This window comes from Oncorhynchus kisutch, linkage group LG7, assembly GCF_002021735.2.
Source record: "Oncorhynchus kisutch isolate 150728-3 linkage group LG7, Okis_V2, whole genome shotgun sequence".
NCBI classification, from domain to species: Eukaryota; Metazoa; Chordata; class Actinopteri; order Salmoniformes; family Salmonidae; genus Oncorhynchus; species Oncorhynchus kisutch.
The window spans coordinates 29,837,479-29,860,582 of NC_034180.2; the positions used below are offsets into that span (position 1 = coordinate 29,837,479).

Sequence of the window (23,104 nt, forward strand, 5' to 3'; positions counted from 1 at the left end):
AATGTATTGTATGCTGCTGCATAAATTATGTAAAATGCCAGGAAGATATGTATACTGTAGCTAATAAAGTAATACTTAAGTGTATGTTGTGTAGTAAGCTGTTAGTAGCCCACGTGCCTCATCCTAATCATTTGGTCCCTTTTCCCCTCATAATTTAGCCTACTGTTCTGACTTGGTGGTGCACATGTAGTCTATAGCCTGTTTTAGATAAATGTAATCATTGAATATTGTAAGAGCTTTCATTGTCTGCTTTTATGCCCCCTTTATTTATCCTACAGTTCTGACTTGGTGCCCAGGGAGAATCGTGTATGAACGGTCTATGTAATGAATTCTGTTGCTGTACATTTCAAAAGTGCTGAACAATTAGTTATATTGACTACGGCCGTCCTAGCTCACTCATTAATGTCTTAATCGAAATGACAGATTGCCTCTTATCCGCTCGTCATCCCCTTATGCCATAATGTAGTTTGTACATCTCAATTTTCAGTAGAAACCACATTTGTTTAAGCAAGTCAGCCATATCAGCTATGTTTTTTTAAGGCAGTAACTGAGGCTGAATGAACTGTTTCACTGCCAGACAAGGCTCCGCTAATAGCCAGGTGTAGCAGTCGTAAGGTGTTGGGACTCTTCTGTTGGGACAGCTTTATGTAGGCCCTAACAGTTTGTGGGCACCGTTTGTCACAATTATAGTGCAATTAATGTGTTGTGTAGTGGTTTTGCTGGTATGCATTTAAGAGAATGAGCAGAGAAGCACGGGACAGTTATCTTTCCAAGGAAATGTACTTTCTAAATAGGCCTATGATTAGGCTATAGTTTACTACATTGCCTAGAAAATGCCTAAATATTGATCACCTATATTTTTCCACCTGAAATTCTTCCCACTCCTAAAAGGTAGGCAATACAAATAGCTCAAGAGTTAGTGCAAGTCTTTCCAACTCTGCTCTCTTCAAACTACATCTAGCACATTGGCTGATAAGGGCCATGTGAGAATCTCTGGTAGTTTAACCTATTTCTTAAATTATTTTTGCGTATTTGAAATTGTCTATAGGGCGCAAAATTGCTGGGACCATAGCTGGCAAGTGAACTGCATCACATACGCCTAAAATAACATTGCAGGACAGAGGTTGGGTTTGGGACCAGTTCTTGTGGTAGCGGGTGGGAGTCGGACAGAAAGCCAGCTGGTGCAGGTGAGAGCTGGAGGAAGAAATTGGTCTGGTGCAAACCTCTACTGTGCTCCATGATAGTAAAGCCTGTAACGTTAGAGCTGTTTATTACTGTTAGTGTGAAAATAAGGGAATTAGCTAGGGAAACTGACAGATCAATAACGTTACATTGACATACTGACTAATACAACCCACATTGCACTGAAAAAACATCAGAACATCAATCTTCAATCGTTTGGCCGATGGTTTCATTGTTTGAGTCAGGTCTAGTTAGATTGAGGCAAAAATAATAGCTAATGTAAGCCAACTTTTGGCCAGCTATCTCTCTATCAATTGGCAAAAGCTTGCCAAGTTAATTTACTTCTGAAACGTGACAAAACAAAGGCTACAAAACATGTCCATACAAACAACTGCTGTTTAATGTAGTAATAATAGCCACCTCATATTGCTATCTGACAGATAACTAAAGACTAGAGCTGACCTGGCTGTGGTAGCTACTCACTAGCGTAGCTTATTCATTCACCTCAGTCGAGAGGGGATGAAACATTAGCTAACGTCACATGTCAGTTACAATACTAGCTCAGCACTGTGAATAAAAACAAGTTTCATTTTTTTCCTGTTAAGTTAAACAGCAGTTACCTTGCGAGCTACATCAGTCAACTAAAAAGTAGCCGGTTTCTGTTCCTTTCACAACTCAGGGAAAGATCGTAACACGTAATCATCACGTAACTATGCTCAACCACAGAATTAAACCACAAAACAAATGCAGTCTTCTCCATTTGTTAGTTAAGTGAAAACTTTAGTTTCCTTCCTTTGTACTCATGTGTCTAGTATGAGTCCATCCCAAAGAAATCCATCCAACATCTACTGTATACTGTTCTCATAGTTCACTGATCATTTGTGTCAGCTTATTCATTATATTGTAGCTATAATGATAAGCAAATGTGTCATAAAGGTAATCATTATCTTGTACATAAAGTTTTATTTGAAGTCAATACATATTTGCCTGTTTATCATGTGAGATGCATGCAGGCCAACCCAGCACATGGTAGGATTGGGAAATATGTTTGAGACTGTTGAGACATGCTCTATGAAAACAAACTGCAAAGCATCAGATCACAGAAGGCAGCTACACCTACAGGAAAACCCATATCGTCATATGAGGAAGGAAGCAACGTTGCTAAAGAACAGCTCAACCGTCTTATAAAAGACAGCTCAGTATCCTCCTGAGCTGTCTATTTCTAAGCAACATTCAGTTCAACTGGACCACATGCAGGGGAGGTAGAACACTTGACCCATCATTAATATCAGCGCACACTGTGGAAGAATGAAGTTATTTCGAGGGTTGAGGGATGAAGCAGGTAAGGAATGATAATTTCTCAAGTCTAGAACTCAATGACATTGCATAGCGGAAAAATAAATCTAACAATTAAGCTTTCACTTCTTTAGTAGTTATTATTGACATAGCTATGCAATAGTTTATCAGTTTAAAACAGGTGATAAATTACATAGCCTCAAAGTGTTTTATGGCTGATTCAATCAAATCCGCTTTAGCCAACATCCACATAGCTGATGTTTTGACGGTGTTGGAGGTGAAACTGCGTTAAGCCAGTCAAATCCACAAGCTCTCCCCGCATTATCCCTAAAGGCGAAATTGCCGTTGGCTGCACGGAATTGGATTCAAAGAAATCCCATGCAGCCTTGTTTACAAGTACGAACACTGAAATGTGAGATGTCATCTCACCTCGATTAGGCTGATATAAATCCTCATTATTTTGTTTAATAATTTTTAATTTGAGCATAATTACTGTATTTCTATATAACCTACACTTTCTCATTCTGGACTTCTACAAAAGTGGGATAGGTGTCACGTTCTGACCTTTATTTCCTTTGTTTTGTCATTATTTAGTATGGTCAGGGCGTGAGTTGGGGTGGGCAGTCTATGTTTGTTTTTCTATGATTTGGGGATTTCTATGTTTCGGCCTAGTATGGTTCTCAATCAGAGGCAGGTGTCATTAGTTGTCTCTGATTGAGAATCATACTTAGGTAGCCTGGGTTTCACTGTTTGTTTGTGGGTGATTGTCTATGTTAGTTGCTTGTGTCAGTACAGTTCTCATTATAGCTTCACGGTCGTTATTCGTTTATTGTTTTGTGTAGTTTGTATTCAGTGTTCAGTGCTTTCTTTAATTAAAAAATCATCATGAACACATACCACGCTGCATTTTGGTCCGCTCCTTACGACGATCGTGACAATAGGTGTGACTTTGTGAGATATTTTTTAGGTGGTTTGACACTTTATTCAGGCAGTAATGAAATAAGGAGACAGGCAAATGCTAGAAACAGTGGGAAGGTTGGAAGCAGGCAATGAACCCTGTTCTCAGGTGGAAGGTTGCATGCACCACGTGCCTGGGAATGTTACCACTACACCAAGGCTCTACACAGGAAATAGTAATAATGGTTGATGGCAGTGGCTAACCAAATCATAGTTTGCAGATTGCAAACATTTTGTATATTGTAATTTGGGTAAACTCTTTAAAATAGGGCTGGAAGAAAATCCTGCTTGCTCTCCAGGAGGGTTGGGAACCGCTGATCTATGTTTCCCAAGAGTTGAGTGTTTGAAAATGTTCTTGTTATAATAATACATTTCTCAAAATCACCAAACCTTCAGGAAGAATGCAATGAATATCAATATTCAGGTGGTTTAGGCCTACTAGTTGAAGATCCTTGACATCCTTTTACTCTACATAGACAAAATATGTGTTTATGAGTTGTGAGTGTTCCATGCCTAGCATGTGCACAATACTAAAATGTCAGAAATTATATTTGATTTGTGGAGAAATGCTTATTTGTATGACTTATTCAAAATGATCCATGAATGGCTGCAAAGATACATAGCCTCATATTATTCATTTTCAAAGACAAGTAGAAATATGAGATTTTAAACATTACACTGGCACACTGATTACACTGGCATAATTGGGAAGAAGTGGAATAACAAAGTGTGGGAATAACAGTAGGGTTCTTTCTGACAAGCACAGTAATTACCCTATATTTTAGCCAATTGTTAAGAAAGACAATTGTTCCATGGACCAGACTAATTAAAGTAAATAGATAATAAAATCTCCTGAAAACAAGTTGTCATCTAAAACAGGCTATAGGCTACATGTGCACCACCAAGTCAGAACAATAGGCTAAATTAAGAGGGGAAAAGGACCAACTGATTAGGGTGAGGGACATGGGCTACTAACAGCTTACTACACAACATACACTTAGTATTACTTTCTTAGCTACAGTATACATATCCCCCTGGCATGTTACATAATTTACGCAACAGCATACAATACATTTTTGGACTCACCTTGTTGTGCTGTGCTCACTTGAACAGGAAGGTGGCGTGACAGTCCTTCATAGGCAAATTTTGTCATCAAAAGTTGTCATCAAATTCTGGTATTCACTGGATTTATGGTGTTTTCAAGACAGCTGGGAACTCTGGAAAAAAAACAAAGTTGAATCATGTGAACGTCACATATCAATGCAAAAATAACATGCAAAACAGGTGGGGCTCAAAACCTCCACCTGCCCTGAATGACGGGCTGCCACGGCGTCTTTTTACAGTTTTATAAACTCAGCAGAGAACGTTCTCTGGCTACGTTTCAAACTCATAAAAGACACCCCCTCGTCTACTTACCCTTGTCTACTTACCCTCGCCTTATGCCCTTGGGGGAGTCCCCGCGGCCATATTTGTCGTCGTTTCAAATGATTAGCCAAGCAAGGTTAAGTTTGCAACGTAAATTCCTCAGCCCTCGTTTTTAATTGTTCATCCACTAAGAAGAGTCAGACAAAACGTAAAACCTCAACGTCAATATGGTGGAGTCAACAACCAGCGTAAATCAAAACGAATGTAAATCAGTTAGAAATTGTGCTACTAATGCACGTAAAGGTCATTGTTTTTGTTTGGTTAGTTTTTGAAAAATTTAGAAATTAAAAATGTTCCTTCTTCAGAAGTTCCAGCTAGGCAGGCTAATGTTAGCTAACTTAATAATTTGTTAGCTATCATACTGTAGGCGTATATTAATAATTATATAACGTTAGTTAATATAAGTAGACATGCAATCATAATTGACAGATTTTTTTTTTTTTTTTTTCATATTTCTTTTGTCATTTGTATATTTTTAAAATTAGTGTTCTTGTTTTTTATTGCAACAAAAAAAAACAGTACATACAATAAGTATACAAACAGACAATTATAACATATGCTAGGGGCTACAAACAATTACAGATTATAGAAAGACTAGAATGGTCTTAATGTACTGCTCGAATTCCTTATAGACAACACGGAATTATGTTTTTTTTATTCGTGAATTTACATTTGTGAATATTACATTTTATACCATCAGCACAATTAGATTCATGAGGTAAAAATGTTTCTTTGTCCTTATTATAGTTAAGGAAACTGAGCAGCACATTCTCCCATAAAACAACAATACATCAAGAATATTAACAATTATAAATACTATGAATATCTTTCCATCATTTCTTTACATGTAGACAATGCCAAAATGAATGCAAAACTGTTTCTGGGTGCTTAACACAAAAAGTACAGTTAATGTTAATGTATTTTTTGTTTCTTCGGGTAATGATTTGCAGGGTAATACTTATGGAAAGAGACCTCTTTGACCTTGTTATTAACAAGCAGGTATTTGTGTGGTAATAACCAGACTTTTTTCCAACAGATATTATTGACAAACGTATTCCAGTAAGTTGTGACATAAGGAATGGATAAAATATCCCTTTGAAATAAAGCATGTATAGATCTGTTGTTCTGAGGGAGCAAGGAGAAACACAGTTTTCCTATTGGAGAGTCAACTGGATTAAGCAAGGGTAGGTCAAGAAGGTGATGTCTGGTTACATCTTTAAACAACAGAGTTCCAAATAGAATAGCATCAAAGACTATGGCAAACTCTCTAGGTGTAACAGGGATATTGTAACGAGATAACAAATTCCTCAAAATTGAGTAACAATCCTTCTGCATTGAAAAGTTGACTCACCAGCAGGATATGATTATTGAACCATTTCTTAAAAAATAAAGACTTGTTTCTATACCAAATATCCTTATTGTTCAAAATGAAATACCTATGTGGGGAAAAGTATGTTTATATATTAACGACCACTCTAAGGATACTTGCCTATGAAAAGCAGATCATTTTGTAGGAATCGTATGAATGTTATAGTTACAAAGTTACATACAATTGAAGCCACCTAAATGGGAGAAGATTTAATGAGGGATGAAATTCCAAATTGAATTTCGATTCTTTAAGAAATGTTTAGCCCAATTTATCTTAAAAGTAATATTCAATTTTTTTTTGTGGAATCCCTCTGGCTGTTCTGCTTTTTGTGTTTCACATGTTACTGTTTAATACAAATAAAAGTGTAAACTCGTCAAACGTCGGGATCAGAAGTGTTCACTTAATTTGACGCTTGAGGGGAAGAGGGTGTGTTTTAAGTTTTTGGAATGCCGCCTTTCTCTCCATTCAGCGCCACTCTAATCTTGAGGGGCGTTTCTTTAAAACATGCAACGAATTATCTTGATCCCTTAGATATTTAGACCAATCATATTCTTCAATGTGTGGCGGTTGACAGTGTGTGGCAGGGCAGGACCATTATAGATGTTCCGCTCGTGATGTTAAATTGCAGGCGCATATATGCTCCGATTTCAGAATGAGTTCGAGCACAGTTGAAAAGTTAAGGCGCTGACTATATAATCGACTAATTACAAAAATAAATGCAGTACTTTTCAATGCGTGAGATATAAGACGTGTGCCGTGCGAGCGTGAGAAGAGGGTCAATGCGTGTATTTCACGACCAATGCGTGAGAGTTGGCAACTCTGGTTCTACGCTATACAAGTAAAGTGGTCAGTCCTGTCGGGAGAGTAGAGCTATTCCTTTCGGTTCATACTCATTTTTCTATCAGGCTTAAGGTATGTCTATACTGAATGCTTTCTTTTACACATACTGAACGTTTGCTTATGATCTCAAAATTCTAATTAACAAAATATACATAGCAATGATATCTGCAGAATATATATCTTATCTTTTACCAATTTTTTTAGGGTAACGTTAGATAAAGATATTGCCAGATAAAAAGGCCTTACATTTTTAAATATTGTAGCGAATTTGGGGGTTAGCCACGACCAGGACCCAACCCTGTTCAACGACTGTCAAACTAACACCTTAATCAAATCAAATAGTATTGGTCACATACACATTTTTAGCAGTAGCGAAATGCTTAACCGTTATACTAAACGGTCCAAACTGATGAGTTCGCTATGTGTTGTGTTAATGTCGCTGCAACATTTAACAGCGCAGCAGATTGAATACCATCAGTTTACTGCACATTGTGTCTGTAAAACACCCCCATCGGCATGCCACCTCTGATGATAATGCAGTAAGTGTCCATCTGTCTCTGACTGTCTTTCTATAGTCATGAGGACACTCAGGACTAGAAACACGGTCTTGGGAACAGGATCCACTGAGCCAAACTCTTCAGTGGAACACAGTGGAAAGACAACATCAGATGGAAGAAAGTTTAAACCTTTAACATTGCCCCGGATCCTAAGACGGAATTCCAAGAGTAACACCAACATCACTGCTCCAGATGTCCCCAACACATCCAGTGTTATTACTCTGGAGGGTGAGTAAACACTGCAATGAGTTCCACCTTTTATCTGTCATTGCATCGTATTTTCAAATGATTCCTTTCTTGTCAAAGGTTATCAAAATCCCTGTGGAATTTACATTTCCCTTATGACTGATTCATTTGTTTATATAACATCTGTAGATGGTTAGTATAACCAATATCATACAGTACATTCATATGCAAATGTTTTATGGCATATAGTTTAGACACTGTAAACACTACACAGTCTTTGTTGTCTTTCCCCTCAGAGTTGTTGACTTTTGAGCAGAACCTTGAGAGAAATTGCCTGTCTGCTGCTGGCCAACAGCTGATTGAGAGAGAGGAGCGTCTATATGGACAGATCTCAGAAGAGGTGGTTCAGTCAACCACAGAGTGGGAGAAGGAGGAAGAGCAGTTCATCAGAGATCACAAAGCCCTCCTCAGCCAAATAGACCTGGTTGTAAAGAGTTCTCTCAGTCCAGATGAAGACAGTCTTGAGGCTCTGAAGTCTGCAGTGAAAGCTATCCTACAGGAGGAGGAGCAGGATAGGCGATGGCTGAAGCAGGTGGGTAAACAGCCTGCCTGGAGGCCCAGTGAGTGTAGACGTCACCACAACACTGTCCTCCAGAGCCTGGTGGAGGAGCGTATGGACAATGCCGAATTGCCTCCTGAAGAGAGCAACAAGCTACGCTCCTCCCTGCAGAGGGATGTCTGTGGGAAGGGCAGGCGGCTGCAGAAGGACCTGCTGAGGGTGGTGAAGGATGTGAAGGGCTGCTACCCAGAGGACATGGATATCTGCAACTTCTATGGAAAGATGTATCACCAAGCCTTCAGCGCAGGGATGAGGAATATTGAAGAGTATGGGCTGGGCATGGATGACTGCTCTTACCTCCTGTATTGGGTGAATGTTGCCTACCCAGAGTGAGTGATGTCTTGTTTGTGTTTGGTTATTAAAATACTATATAATGAGGTTAGGAAATGTGACTGACTAGCATAGTAACTCCTGGTTTTTGTCTTAGAATTCTACAAAATCCGGAACTGACCAAGGTGATTAACCCTGAAATGTTAGGAAAGCTGTTGACTGAGGAGTTGACAACACCATTGGAGAATCAATGTCTTACTCACAAAGAGGTAAATATGATTTCAATTAAAATGTGTCCTGCAAACTGGACCACAGCTTTCTGACCCATGTGTTTATGTTTTTGTACAGCAAAAGATTAGGGGCTCTATTCAGTCTGTATCGCTGAAGAATTACAGATTGTGCGATAGAAATGTGAAGGTAATATCTGATTGAGCCAACATATGCAGCGTTTATCGTGAATAAAGTCTTCACTAACGCAAGAACATTGCCTTTACATTTCAATCATGCTGTAACGCTGAACTTCCGCAATATGGCTTAAATAGAGCCCTAGATTTGCCCATCTACATATGTAGGATCTTGCAACAACAAAAAACGATTCAAAGTTTAAAAGGCTTCTAAAGTTAGTAATTTCCACATAAAATGTTCAGACTTGATTTGCCCTTACTAAAAATGTATCCACCTCTCCAAAAATGTCAATTTATAATCCACAAAATAATTCACATTTCCTGTTGCTGCAGGATTATTTTCCTGCTGTCAGATGCAGGCTCAAATTAAGATCCTACATCTGGAGATGTAAATGATGGCTTGTGGATCATTAAAAAAACTTTATGGTAATAAGCCAACAATTTTTTGGGTTCCAGGTAGAACTATTTTGGGTTCCATGTAGGATCCTCTGGGGAAAGGGTTCTACATGGAACCCAATAGGGTTCTATCTGGAACCAAAAATAGTTATTCTATGGGAAGAGCCAAAGAACCCTTTTGGAACCCTTTTTTCTAAGTGTCTGAGCTTATTACATTAACTTTTTTTATGTTATATTTTAGGTTATAGATAGCACTGTTTTTTCTAAGAGTGCAGAGATAAATGTTTCCCTTGTTAGATGCATTGTTTTGTTGATGCCCTGTTTTCAGACAGAGGTGCAGACATTGATCAACAAAGTGCTGATGGTGGAGGAGCAAGCCTGGATGGAGGGGTCTGTGCCTGAGCTCAGAGACGACTGTTACTTTAGCCCCTTGGCCATCGACGTAATTCAGGTAGACATTATATAGGAAATATTTGGCATCCTCATGCCTTTATTGCTCTAACTATTCCGTTAGTCACAAATTAGGTTGTTGATTTTAACAGGGATTAATTTAATACATTTTTTATTTACTGTCCCTTTAGTTTATTAATGCTGCAGTGAAATCGATAGAGACAGTTTTGGGAACCATGTCCAAAGTCCAGATAATTGTGTGCCTGTTGAAGGACTTCTTGAATAGGTACTACAGTATACACTTTTTGCAGGAAATAATTGCATGACCTGAAGTTACAATGCATTGTATTGTATTCTACTCCAAATACTATCAAATTATGATTATCTATTACTAATATACCAAATTACACACTTGCAGCTATAAGAAATTCCAGGAGAAAGTTCTCAAGGGAAGCAACAATGGAAACAGCAGAACTGTGATAATGGCCAATCTTGCCTGTGTTGAACAATTTAGGTATGTTTTACTTTTCTTTTCAGTTTTTTATATCCAAATTGATTGGACCACGATGACATCTAGTCATCTAATTTGATGTCTATGATTCCATACAGGGACTATATTGTAAACAAAGCCGATATCTTCCCAGTGGATGTAAAGGAATGCTGTCTGTCCATAGTAGCTGAAATGAAAAACATTGGCTACACATTTTTAACAAGCCCTATACACAAGGATCTCAAGGTATAGCTGACTTACACAATTCATCTCTCGTTGATTTTGCGTCTGAGTCAAGTAATATAAAGTGTAATGTACCTACTTGCCTGTCCTTGCTCTTAATTCAGTACTGATCTATTGTCTATCTGCCCTCGCCACACACACACAGTCTCAGTACAGAGATCTGGGGACGCCTGTCTGGTTGGAGAAGAAGAAACAGGTTTTTGAGAAGCTGTTTGAAGGAATTAACAAACACACCCAGGATCTTAAGGGCTTGACTAACTCCTGTCATCAGGTAAATTGATTAACAGATTGATTGAGAGATGGAATGGCTCTTTTCCTGGTTGGTTGGTAGGTTGGTTAATTGATAGATTGAGAAATCAATTGGTTGGTTGGTTGATTAATTGGTCGAATGGTTATACAGGAGCTGCTGAGCCAGCTGCACTTGGAGGTGACAGTGGAGTATGTGAGGAGGCTACTGAAGAGGAAGATCAAGCTGAGAGACAAAGAGATGCAGGAGCAGGCGGCCAGGTCGGTGTGTGAGGATGGCCAGAGACTACACAAACTGTTCACTGAAGCGGTGAGAATACACTTACTCACACACACACACACACACACACACACACACACACACACACACACACACACACACACACACACACACACACACACACACACAGGAGATCATATTGTGTTTGTTGTCACAGGGTTCCAGGGAGGAGTGGCTAAGTGACATCCTTCCCAAGATTGCCGAAGTGCTGAAACTCCAAGACATTTCCTCCATACAGCTGGAGATAGTGACTCTGAGTCAAGCTTACCCTGATCTCAGGTTAAACTTTCATACTTGTTATTCACATTATTCACATAACTGTTGTTAGACAATCCTGTAGCTATGTGATTTTGTATTTCCTTTGCATATTCTAATGCAGTGATTGCTTATATTGATACAGCTGAAACAGTTCCTTTTATAATGCTAAATTCAGTTACAGTGCCTTTCAGAAAGCCAATAACACACGGCAGATGATGCTGTGTTTGCGTTGAACACCCAGTGAGCTCAACCTTTTCCACTTTGACCCACAGTGAATTCCAGGTGTCCGCCCTGCTTAGCCTCAAATCCAACCTTTCTGCCTCTGCCGTGAGGAGGGTAAAGAAGACCCTCCTGGACAACCAGGACACCACCAGCTCCCAGGATGTCCCATCTTTTTTCTCCAAGGTACAGGTCAAATGAGTGTTGAATACTCTTAATGGGTCACGTCTGCAATGCTCTTGTAAGGAAAGTACCCTAAAGAGGGGACTCGCGTGGTTCTGGTTCCGGTTCTGACTGAAATGTTCGCTTATAAATTGTTCTGTGGACACCATAGATTGAAATAGCATGCATTCAGCGATATACCTAGATTTCACGGACTCGGGACTATATATCTTCCACCTGTATACCTCAGGCTGTGAAATCTGACATCACTTGAAGCTGGGATGTCCTGCCTACCATTTCATTCACTCTTCCAACTCTCCATCAACTCCTGGCTGAATGCTACGTCACTGCCGTTGACAAAGCACATGCCTGCAATCCTTAGATCCTAGCGTAGCAGGAGAGAATGGTTTCATCAAAGTCATCAACAATAATTCAGAGATTTTAAATAAATGTTTTTTCTGTTTGCCATAGACAGATGAGATTAATATGAGAAGAATGGCCAGTTCATAATGAGTAGAGAATATGCACATTTTCTCTAACATGAAACCTGTATTTTACAGTTATGAGGAAGTTGACATTTTATAGTTAGTCGTTTTAGAATTTGATTGTACTATATTTAGAAAGCATATCCGTCATTTCAAGCCTCATTCATACATTTGTGTAGAATAGCAAATGCATCATAAAATATTTAATATGTGTATCATATTTGTACTGTGTACTTGAGCGTGTGTCCTCAAAAGTGACTACACCTCAGCAATATTTTTTTTTAAATACCAGAAAGGTGGGATTTTAATCTTTCTTGGAGTATTCTGCATTACAAATGATTGTTTATTGCCATCTCATTATAAATAATTACTTGTGGGTACATAGATTATAATTTAGATGACATTTTCCCTTGAACCACATTAACAGCCTTGTCGTTTACAGGATAGGCATGCCAATTCTTCCAGGTTAATGTCCCTATATCCCCTGGAAGACTGTCAGTTTTGATAATAGGTTGTGATAAGGATTTAAAGGAAACACCATTCTTTGATATCCCCTGGGATACCATTGAGGAAGCATGTTGTGTATGGGACTGTCCAATGAAAAATATCAAATAAATACCATCCTAGGTCACTAATGGGGCCATCCAAAATGCATTCAAATTGACTTGCTGATTACTGTATGTGTTGTGAATTACTGTACATTTTGGAATTTCCAATATCAGAGTACTACTCTCACAACCCAAAAAGACTGTTAGGGGATTTCCCTTCTCAGCGGAAGCACAATCACTGATAGCCTTACTGCCGTTGTCTCCATCTACAGGGCACTATTGGTTCTAAGTCTTTCCATTAGGCATTTTTGATGAGGATTAAAACACTTGACCTGAAAATGAAATACTTTGGGCAGTTTTAATTCCAATTTCTCTTAAGAGTAAATAATAACTTGCCATATAGTACCTTTTAAAAAGTTGACAAAGACATGTAAACAGAGCTCCAAATATTGTGCAGTAGAGTGAGAACCTGATGGTCATGTTGTTTAGAATGGGGGTCATTATTGTCCTCTACCTGAGACTTCCCAGTTCCCACACTCAGCAGCAAAAAAGGCAGCCATACCAGGCTGCAGACCTGGTTTGGGACAGGAAAATGGAGTACACTTCCTGGCTTGCCTCCAGAACTTCCCAGGTCTGTCTCTGTGACAGTCCTCCCTTCCAATACAGCAGGGTAGACAGGTGCTCCATAGTACTACAACAGAGGTAAACATGTATCAATACATCATATTGGAGATATCAAGCCTGTACTCAAGCTAATCCCTATGGAGTAAATTAGTCAGTGCTGTGGATTATGCAGACTTTGGAAACCCTGTGGCATACTCATCTGTGTGAAGTGGGGCTGTTTAACTTTGTACTTTTGCTTCTTAACGATTTTATGTTGTATTTTGCATATTTATGTAATAAAAAGAGCAATTCACATTGACATTTCTCAATTTCTCCTTCATGGATTCAACAATTATGTGGTTATTTAGTATTTTCTGCCTTACTCAAGGATTTCCCTTCAATTGGTTAGTCAATGATTCCAAGTCATTGTTACCAGTCTGTCAATTAAAATGGAAAGTATACACTCTAAGCACTTGTTTAGCCAACCATGATTTATTTTGTGTATCAGTTCCAGGTAAACACTCACTTTACCAGTAAGTTACACTACCGGTCCAAAGTTTTAGAACACCTACTCATTCAAGGGTTTTTCTTTATTTTTGCTATTTTCCACATTGTAGAATAATAGGCTAATTCATCTGATGCAGCTCTCCATCACTCTCCTTCTTGGTAAAATAGCCCTTATACAGCCTGGAGGTGTGTTGGGTCATTGTCCTGTTGAAAAACAAATTCTAGTCCCACTAAGCCCAAACCAGATGGGATGGCGTATCGCTGCAGCATGCTGTGGTAGCCATGCTGGTTAAGTGTGCCTTGAATTCTAAATACATCACAGACTGTGTCACCAGCAAAGCACCAACACACCATAACACCTCCTCCTCCATGCTTTACGGTTGGAAATACACATGCGAAGATCATCCGTTTACCCACACCGCATCTCACAAGGACACGGCAGTTGGAACCAAAAACCTCAAATTTGGACTCCAGACCAAAGGACACATTTCCACCGGTCTAATGTCCATTGCTCATGTTTCTTGGCCCAAGCAAGTCTCTTATTATTGTTATCCTTTAGTAGTGGTTTCTTTGCAGCAATTCAACCATGAAGGCCTGATTCACACAGTCTCCTCTGAACAGTTAATGTTGAGATGTGTCTGTTACTTGAACTCTGTAAAGCATTTATTTGTCCTGCAGTTTCTAAGGCTGATAATTCTAATGAACTTATCTTCTGCAGCATCCATCCTTCCATTCCTGTGGCGGTCTTCATGAGAGCCAGTTTCATCATAGCGCTTGATTGTTTTTGCGACTGCACTTGAAGAAACTTTCAATGTTCTTGAAATGTTCTGTATTGACTGACCTTCATGTCTTAAAGTAATGATGGACTGTCATTACTCTTTGCTTATTTGAGCTGTTCTTGCCATAATATGGACTTGATATTTTACCAAATAGGGCTATCTTCTGTATACCACCCTTACCCTGTCACAACACAACTGATTGTCTCAAATGCGTTAAGGAAAGAAATTCCACAAATTAACTTTTAAGAAGGCACACCTGTTAATTAAAATGCATTCCAGGTGACTACCTCATGAAGCTGGTTGGGAGAATGCCAAGAGTGCAAAGCTGTCATCAAGGAAAAGGATAGCTATTTGAAGAATATCAAATATAAAATAAATTATTTGTTCAACACTTCTTTTAGTTTACTCCATGTTTCCATATGTGTTATTTTATAGTTTTGACATCTTCACCATGATTCTACAATGTAGAAACTGGTAAAAATAAAGAAAAACCTTTGAATGACTAGATGTTCTAAAACTTTTGACCGGTAGTGTACCTATGACTTTGGAAGGAGGAAGGAAACCACATTAGCAGCCTTGTTGTTAACAGGATAGATGTTTCAAGTGAATCATGCCAATTCTTCCAGGTTAATGTCTTTATCTCCACTGGAAGACTTGTCAGTGATTTGATAATAGTTTGTGATAATGATATAAAGGGAAACACCATACTGTCCATTGAAAAAGATAAGCTAAATACCATCCTACCTCTCCAATGGAGCCATCCAAAATGCATTCAAATTGACTTACTGATTACTGTATGTGTACATTTTGGAATTTCCAATATTCGAGTACTACTCTCACAAGCCCAGAAGACTGTCAGGGGATTTCCTTTCTCAGGGGAAGCACAATTACCGATAGCCTTACTGCCTTTGTCTCCATCTACAGGGCATGACTCACTACACATGAAGTCTTTCCATGAGGCATTTTTGATAAGGATTAAAATCACTTGACCTCAAAATGAAAAACATTAGGCAGTTTTAATTCCAATTTCAGATATGTATTTTTTTTTCTTCTTTAAGACATTAAATAATAACTTGCCATAGAATACCTTTAAAATAGTTGACAAAGACATGTAAACATAGTTCCAAATATTGTGTTGTCGGTTGAGAACTTGAGGGTCATGTTGTTAGAGTGGGGTCGTTATTGTCCTTTGCCTGAAACGTCCCAGTTCACACACTCAGCAGCAAAGAAGGCAGTCAAACCAGGGTGCAGACCTGGTTTGGGAGAGGTCAATGGGGTACACTTCCTGGCTTGCCTCCAGAACCTCCCGGGTCAGTCTCCATGACAGGCCTCCCTTCCAGCGCAGCAGGGCTGGAAGGTGCTCAGCAGCACTACAACAGAGATAAACATTTATCAATACATCATATTGGAGATATCAAGCCTGTTCTCAAGCTAATCCATATGTAATAAAATTACATTCAGTGTTGTGGACCATGCAGACTTTTGAAACCCTGTGGTATACTCTGTTTTACCTTGTATTGGCGTTGTCCCTCAGTATCTCACTGACTATTATCTTGAGACTTTCAATGTCGCTGCACTCCAGCACTTCTCTCACTTTAATCAGTATGATGTTCCACTGTTTAACATCAGGATTCTGATAAAAAATAACTAATGTCAGTAGAAGAATGTTGACCTTTTAAAGTAATTACACATTCTGAGAAGAACCAGCTGCATCTTATCAGGTAGAAAGGAGGCATTTATAGTAATTGGTGTACAACAGGACTAGCTTTTTCACCAGGACTGAGAAGATGGAGTGAAGGAGCTCGGCATCATGCATCACTCTTTTGTTCACATAATCCCATCTCTTCACCAGCTTCCCATGGTTACTCTGCATCAGGTGTTGGAGGTACAGAAGGGTGATGCACTGATAGGCTTTGTTAATCACAGTCTGCAGAGAGAAGGGACAGAGATGTATAAAATAATATACTGGAAAGAACAAGAGAGAAGTGTTGAGTATTTCACATTACAGTTTCATTATAAGAATGTAATAGGTGGGGTCTCCCGGGTGGCGCAGTGGTCTCTGCCACCAGAGACTCTGGGTTCTAGTCCAGGCTCTGTCGCAGCTGGCCGCGACCGGGAGGCCCATGGGGCGGCGCACAATTGGCCCAGCATTGTCCGGGTTAGGGAGGGTTTGGCCAGCAGGGATATCCTTGTCTCATCGCGCACCAGCAACTCCTGTGGCAGGCCGGGCGCAGTGCACGCTGACCAGGTCGCCAGGTGTACGGTGTTTCCTCCGACACATTGGTGCGGCTGGCTTCCGGGTTGGATGGGCATTGTGTCAAGAAGCAGTGCGGCTTGGTTGGGTTGTGTTTCGGAGGACACATGGCTCTCGACCTTCGCCTCTCCCGAGTCCGTACGGGAGTTGCAGCGACGAGACTGTAACTACTACAAATTGGATACCACAAACGTGGGGAGAAAAAGGGGGTACAAAAAAGAAGAGGAATGTAATAGGAATGCTCTCACACCAGATGTGAACAGTGAACACACCTTTTGCGTATCCTTGTCTTTGGGAAGCTCTTGGAAAATAAATGTAATCTCTTTCATTAGATTTTCCATTTGTTCATCCTCTCTTTTGAAATACTTCTTCAAGGAAATCTGGGGATCACAAAACATTGTAACACAGTTTCCCTTAATTGTTTCAAAATAATTTTATAGAAATGAAGATTACAAAATTAATGTGTTTCTAGGATGAAGTTCACATTGGAAGTGGGAACTTGTGGATTTTGAACAGATAGGCTTGTCTTGCTATAGTATTTCTATAGGGGGGGGGGGGGGGGTTAACCTGTGCAAGTTGAATTGGTTTTTCCAGGAGAAGCTTCCAAGAAAGAGCTTCCAACCCCTTAAGTGTTGATATGGTTTTAACACAGTCTAAGCTTGTGTCATCTTTGGCAATCCTTGAAATATACAACCTGCAACAGATACATAATCATAATGATTATCATGATTCAACAACAATACATGAGATTTGATTTCATAGCATAAATATAAACATATAAAACTTACTTGAGTTCAATGCAGGTGTTGAACGTCTTAAAGAAGTGCATTGTACCTGACGTTCCCATTCCTGCTTGTTTCTGAAGGTGCTTCTTTTCAACATTGACATATCTGCACAATAAGCACATTCATTCAACATTTTGCCTAGTCTCAGTGTATTACCAGACAAACAGCAAGACAATGAAACAGTAGAGTGGTACTTAGAAAAGGTGACAACTACCTTTCCACAAAGTCCTGTAGCTCTTGCCAACAGACTATTTGGACCTTGCGCATCAGAGTTTGGCTCATCATCTTTGCTTTCTGGAGAACAGCATTGATGCACTATGTGGAGGAGGAAGAGTCACCGGGAGAGAAAGGGCTTAGTATAGATTTACAGTAATACACTTTATTATCTCTTTACACATCACTGCTGGTTGAAGTACCTGGATGACATCCAGATGCAGTTTGATAAAGGCCTCCTCTCCAGAGACACACACCTCTCTACCTGACTCCTCGTTCTGAAGGATCCTCCTCAGTGATGTGGAGATGTCCTCCTACAATGGGTCAGACAGAGAGACTGAAATATGTAAAATCTTCACAGGAACTTCATGTGTTATTATCAAATAAAATAGGTTTAAAAATCAATACATGATAGAAATCTAGCCCTCAAGAAGTGTGCTTGTTTTGAGATGACATCACATCACCTATAGGTGATTCACCTGCACAGTGGCCAAGAGTTTCTTCTCAGCTTGTGGGATCCAGTCTGTCAGAAGGAGAAGGTCAACTGCATGTAGAGCCTCATCCCAGATGTTGGGGTGTCCTAGCAGCTCCTCACTAGAAAAACAACCCAGAAAATGTATGCCATTACTGCTTTAGTATCAGAATCAGTACTACACCATCATAGTGAGAGTGAATGAGAGAGAGAGAGAGAGAGAGAGAGAGAGAGAGAGAGAGAGAGAGAGAGAGAGAGAGAGAGAGAGAGAGAGAGAGAGAGAGAGAGAGTGTGCAGGTGGGACAGAGTACCTCAAGTATGTGCGTAGTACCCAGTCAAGAACTGTGAAGGCCTCTTTTTTTGTGTTGACATGCTGAAGGATCTGCTGTAGACAGTCAAACATACGCTGATGATAGCAAGCAATCAAATGCTTCCGCAACTGAGCCTCTTTGAGCAGGGGTGCCAACCTCAGAAGCTCCCCTTGCACAGTTATTTGCACTTTTATCAGGTAGCCCTCCAGCTGATTCACAGTGTTCCCTGCTGGCAGTTTGGGGAAGTGTTTGTCCACAGACGCTTCAATAAGATGAAAGTACCTTTGGAGCAAGACTTCTGGGTGTGTATCGTCCTTCTTCTGAGCCTCATGGCACATAATCTCTTCTGGTGGTCCCTCCAAATTAGCTTCAAGTCTCTCTTGAGGGCCAACATGGCTGACCCTCAAAGCTTCTGCAAGTACACTGAGCAATGACTGTCCCTTCTCCTGACCCCCCTGATTGCCCAACTCCTGATGATTGTTAAAGCCATTCTCCAAGTAGGGATTCCCATACCCCACATTCCCGGTTTGTTCCTCTTCTGTGAATATACCAATAATGCAATGCATTTGAATGAGTACAGTGCTAAAAACAATATGCAAAATACCATTCTAAAACCATTCATGTATTCTTAGTTAATTCATTATAAATTGAATACTGTTTGTTTTGGTCATGCTATTATTACATTAAAATAACAAATTTATCCCAACAAATGTAGACATATCTTCTTGCTTATGGAACAAACATGACGAATGACAACAACTCAGACAAACAATAGATAGACCATAATAATAATAATAATCTGGACCTCACCATCTGTAGGCAGTGTACTGTTCTTAATCAGAGGACTCCCGTCCTCTATCCCCAATGGCCTACTCTTTCTGCTCATGAAGTTGAATTTCTTCATGGTTTTCTTCTGGGTTGATTGCCTGACACACTGATTGCCACAAAAGGGACCACTGCTGAACTCAACTGGTCCTTAATCAGAATCCAAGTAGGTGGATATGATGATGGAATATCTTGAGAGGATGTAGCAAGTACATGTACAGTAGTCCAAATGAGGAATACTGTAAGTCACAGTTTGTCAACCAACCACCAATATCCATACAATTGACCGTTTACCAAACTATATAGAGTGGTGCTGGAGCAGGGAATTTCCCATTTTCTGATTGGAGACACCACAGTCAGTGTTGCTTTCAGTTTCTGTGGCCGCATTGTATTGTCCTGCACACCTATATACCATTACATGTTGAACAATACACTCATTGTGAATACTTTTTTATGAGAATCCTGTTAATAGACCAACTGATCTGTTAAATGGACTAACTGATGACAGGAAACAAAACATTTTAAGGTAAACATGCTGGAGGTTATAGTCTGAACAAATTCGCATTATGCAGCACTTGCCTATCTGGGTGATGGTATGAATCAACTGTTTTGAATTCCCCAAAACTTTCCCAGGTCGGGAACATTTTCAAAGTGTGGGGGAATATTTGGTATATTCCTTAATAACAACTGATCTACCTGGTTGTTTCATTCAACGTTTACATAATCAAATTCCCCAACCATGCCTCCTGGAAGGGGCTCTGGATAAACGTGATTGCTAATCCACTCATAACAGGCCCATAACAAGCTGTTGGTCTGGTTTCATAGGAAACTAAAATATGAAATATTACTGTAGGCCTATTTGTGTCTGCCACAGTAGACATAATTATGGTTGACTGAGAAATATAATTTATTGAAGTATGAAACCAAAGGCTGTTTGTTTTATAACAGGTAACCAGAGATGTGGGTGGGGCAGTGGGTATGGTAGTGCTTGTGTATCAGGATAAAGGGAATTTTCCCAGGTGAACGCTAAACTTCCCCTTATTGTTGACATGACAATCATGATTATTCAAAGATGAGATAATGATGATGCAATCATTTTATCAGTACCAAAGAGGAAGAGGTAAAGCCATAGACCACCTTTGTCTGTACTAATCACAAGGGGACATGCTGTTGTGGGCACTGAGCTATACATGCACAGTGTCTTCAGAAAGTAATCACACCCCTTGACTTTTTCCACATTTTGTTGTGTACAGCTTGAATTTAAAATGGATTCAATTGAGATTTGTGTAACTGGCCCTACACACAATACTCCATAATGTCAAAGTGGATTAATAATAAATAATAATACAAAAAAAGTCAATAAGTATTCAACCCCTTTGTTATGGCAAGCCTAAATAAGTAAAAGAATGTGCTCATTAAGTCACATAATAAGTTTCATGGACAACTCTGTGTGCAATAATACTGTTTTACATGTTTTATGAATGACTACCTCATCTCTGTACCCCACACATACAATTATCTGTAAGGTCCCTCAGTCGAGCAGTGAATTTCAAGCACAGATTCAACTAAAAAGACCAGGCAGATTTCTCAATGCCTCTCAACAAAGGGCACCTGTTGGTAGATGGGTAAAAAATAAAAAAGCAGACATTGAATATCCCTTTGAGCATGGTGAAGTTATTTATTACACTTTGGATGGTGTATCAATACACCCAGTCACTTCAAAGATACAGGCGTCCTTCCTAACTCAGTTGCCGGAGAGGAAGGAAACCGCTCAGGGATTTCACCATGAGGCCAATGATGACTAAAACAGTTAGAGTTTAATGAATGTGATAGGAGAAAACTGAGGATGGATCAACAACATTGTGGTTACTCCACAATACTAACCCAATTGACAGAGTGAAAAGAAGGAAACCTGTACAGAATAAATATACAGTTGAAGTCAGAAGTTTACATACACTTAGGTTGGAGTCATTAAAACTTGTTTTTCAACCTCTCCACAAATTTCAAAAGAAATCAGCCAAGACCTCAGAAAAAAATTGTAGACCTCCACAAGTCTGGTTCATCCTTGGGAGCAATTTCCAAATGCCTGAAGGTACCACGTTCATCTGTACAAACACCCCGCTAAGGAAGGAGACGCGTTCTGTGTCCTAGAAATGAATGTACCTTGGTGTGAAAAGTGCAAATCAATCCCAGAACAACAGCAAATGACCTTGTGAAGATGCTGCAGGAAACAGGTACAAAAGTATCTATATCCACAGTAAAACAGGTCCTATATCGACATAACCTAAAAGGCCGCTCAGCAAGGAAGAAGCCACTGCTCCAAAACCGCCATAAAAAAAGCCAGACTATGGTTTGCTACTGCACATGCTGTCAAAGATCGTACTTTTGGAGAAATGTCCTCTGGTCTGATGAAACAAAAATAGAACTGTTTGGCCATAATGACCATCGTTATGTTTGGAGTAAAAAGGGGAATGCTTGCAAGCTGAAGGACATCCCAAACGTGAAGCATGTGGGTGGCAGCATCATGTTGTGGTGGTGCTTTGCTGCAGGAGGGACTGGTGCACTTCACAAAATATATGGCATCATGAGGGAGGGAAATTATGTGGATATATTGAAGCAACATCTCAAGACATCAGTCAGGAAGTTAAAGCTTGCTACCAAATACTAATTGAGTGTATGTAAACTTCTAACCCACTGGGAATATGATGAAAGAAACAAAAGCTGAAATAAATCATTCTCTCTACTTTTATTCTGACATTTCACATTCTTTAAATAAAGTGGTGATCCTAACTGACCTAAGACAGGGAATTTTTACTTGGATTAAATGTCAGGAATTGTGAAAAACGGAGTTTAAATGTACTTGGCTAAGGTGTATGTAAACTTCCGACTTCATCTGTATTCCAGAACATGCACATGTTTGCAATAAGGCACTAAAGGAAAACTGCAACAAATATGACAAAGAAATTAGCTTTATGTCCTGATTACAAAGCTTTGTTTGGGGCAATTCCAACAACACATCACTGACTACCACTCTTCGTATTTTCAAGCATGGTGGTGGCTGCATCATGTTATGGGTATGCTTGTCATCGGCAAGGACTAGGGAGTTTCTTGGGATAAAAAGAAACATAATAGAGCTAAGGACAGGCAAAATCCTAGAGGAAAACCTGGTTCAGTCTGCTTTCCAACAGACACTGGGAGACAAATTCACCTTTCAGCAAGACAATAACCTAAAACACAAGTCCAAATATACACTGGAATTGCTTACCAAGATGACATTGAATGTTCCTGAGTGGCCTAGTTACAGTTTGAAAATCTATGGCAAGACCTGAACATTTTTGTCTAGCAATGATCAACAACCAGTTTGACAGACCTTGAAGAATTTTAAAAAGAATAATGGGCAAATATTGCACAATCCAGGTGTGGAAAACTCTTAGAGACTCACAGCTGTAATCGCTACCAAAGGTGATTCTAACATGTGTTGACTCAGGGGGTTGAATACTTATCTAATCAAGATATACTGGTGTTATTTTTCA

The 23,104-nt window shown here is 39.6% G+C and overlaps 2 protein-coding genes across 3 annotated transcripts; one reads left to right on the top strand and one right to left on the bottom strand.

Moving 5' to 3' along the window:
• The first annotated feature begins 2,319 nt into the window (after nucleotides 1-2,319).
• Nucleotides 2,320-13,744, top strand: LOC109894424 (tumor necrosis factor alpha-induced protein 2). Of its 2 annotated transcripts, none has more exons than XM_020487896.2 (12): nucleotides 2,320-2,524; nucleotides 7,645-7,854; nucleotides 8,109-8,760; nucleotides 8,859-8,970; nucleotides 9,830-9,952; nucleotides 10,083-10,177; nucleotides 10,310-10,405; nucleotides 10,501-10,627; nucleotides 10,770-10,895; nucleotides 11,025-11,180; nucleotides 11,308-11,429; nucleotides 11,681-13,744. In XM_020487896.2, exons 1-12 carry the CDS (start codon nucleotides 2,491-2,493, stop codon nucleotides 11,826-11,828), a joined length of 2,001 nt encoding a protein of 666 aa, XP_020343485.1. In that variant the 5' UTR covers nucleotides 2,320-2,490; the 3' UTR covers nucleotides 11,829-13,744. The 2 variants fall into 2 exon arrangements, with proteins under 2 accessions (XP_020343485.1, XP_020343486.1); XM_020487897.2 differs by lacking the exon at nucleotides 2,320-2,524 and adding an exon at nucleotides 6,652-7,141.
• Nucleotides 13,745-15,755: 2,011 nt separating this feature from the next.
• Nucleotides 15,756-19,823, bottom strand: LOC109893917 (exocyst complex component 3-like protein). The gene is made up of 11 exons (XM_020487121.2): nucleotides 19,557-19,823; nucleotides 18,747-19,284; nucleotides 18,443-18,557; nucleotides 18,167-18,277; nucleotides 17,965-18,065; nucleotides 17,754-17,855; nucleotides 17,533-17,659; nucleotides 17,238-17,345; nucleotides 16,486-16,638; nucleotides 16,223-16,344; nucleotides 15,756-16,081 (listed from the first exon to the last, which is right to left on the bottom strand). The coding sequence occupies exons 1-11, from the start codon at nucleotides 19,648-19,650 to the stop codon at nucleotides 15,928-15,930; spliced, it is 1,725 nt and encodes a 574-aa protein (XP_020342710.1). The 5' UTR covers nucleotides 19,651-19,823; the 3' UTR covers nucleotides 15,756-15,927.
• Between the last annotated feature and the right edge of the window lie 3,281 nt (nucleotides 19,824-23,104).

Coding starts and splice junctions, on each gene's coding strand:
- LOC109894424 (XM_020487896.2), top strand. CDS start 2,491: ATGAAGTTATTTCGAGGGTTGAGGGATGAAGCAG. Junction 8,971..9,829: donor AATGTCTTACTCACAAAGAG/GTAAATATGATT, acceptor CCCTGTTTTCAG/ACAGAGGTGCAGACATTGAT. Junction 11,430..11,680: donor CAAGCTTACCCTGATCTCAG/GTTAAACTTTCA, acceptor TTTGACCCACAG/TGAATTCCAGGTGTCCGCCC.
- LOC109893917 (XM_020487121.2), bottom strand. CDS start 19,650: ATGAAGAAATTCAACTTCATGAGCAGAAAGAGTAGGCCATTGGGGATA. Junction 16,345..16,485: donor ACTCCATCTTCTCAGTCCTG/GTGAAAAAGCTA, acceptor ATTTTTTATCAG/AATCCTGATGTTAAACAGTG. Junction 16,082..16,222: donor AGGGACAACGCCAATACAAG/GTAAAACAGAGT, acceptor TCTCTGTTGTAG/TGCTGCTGAGCACCTTCCAG.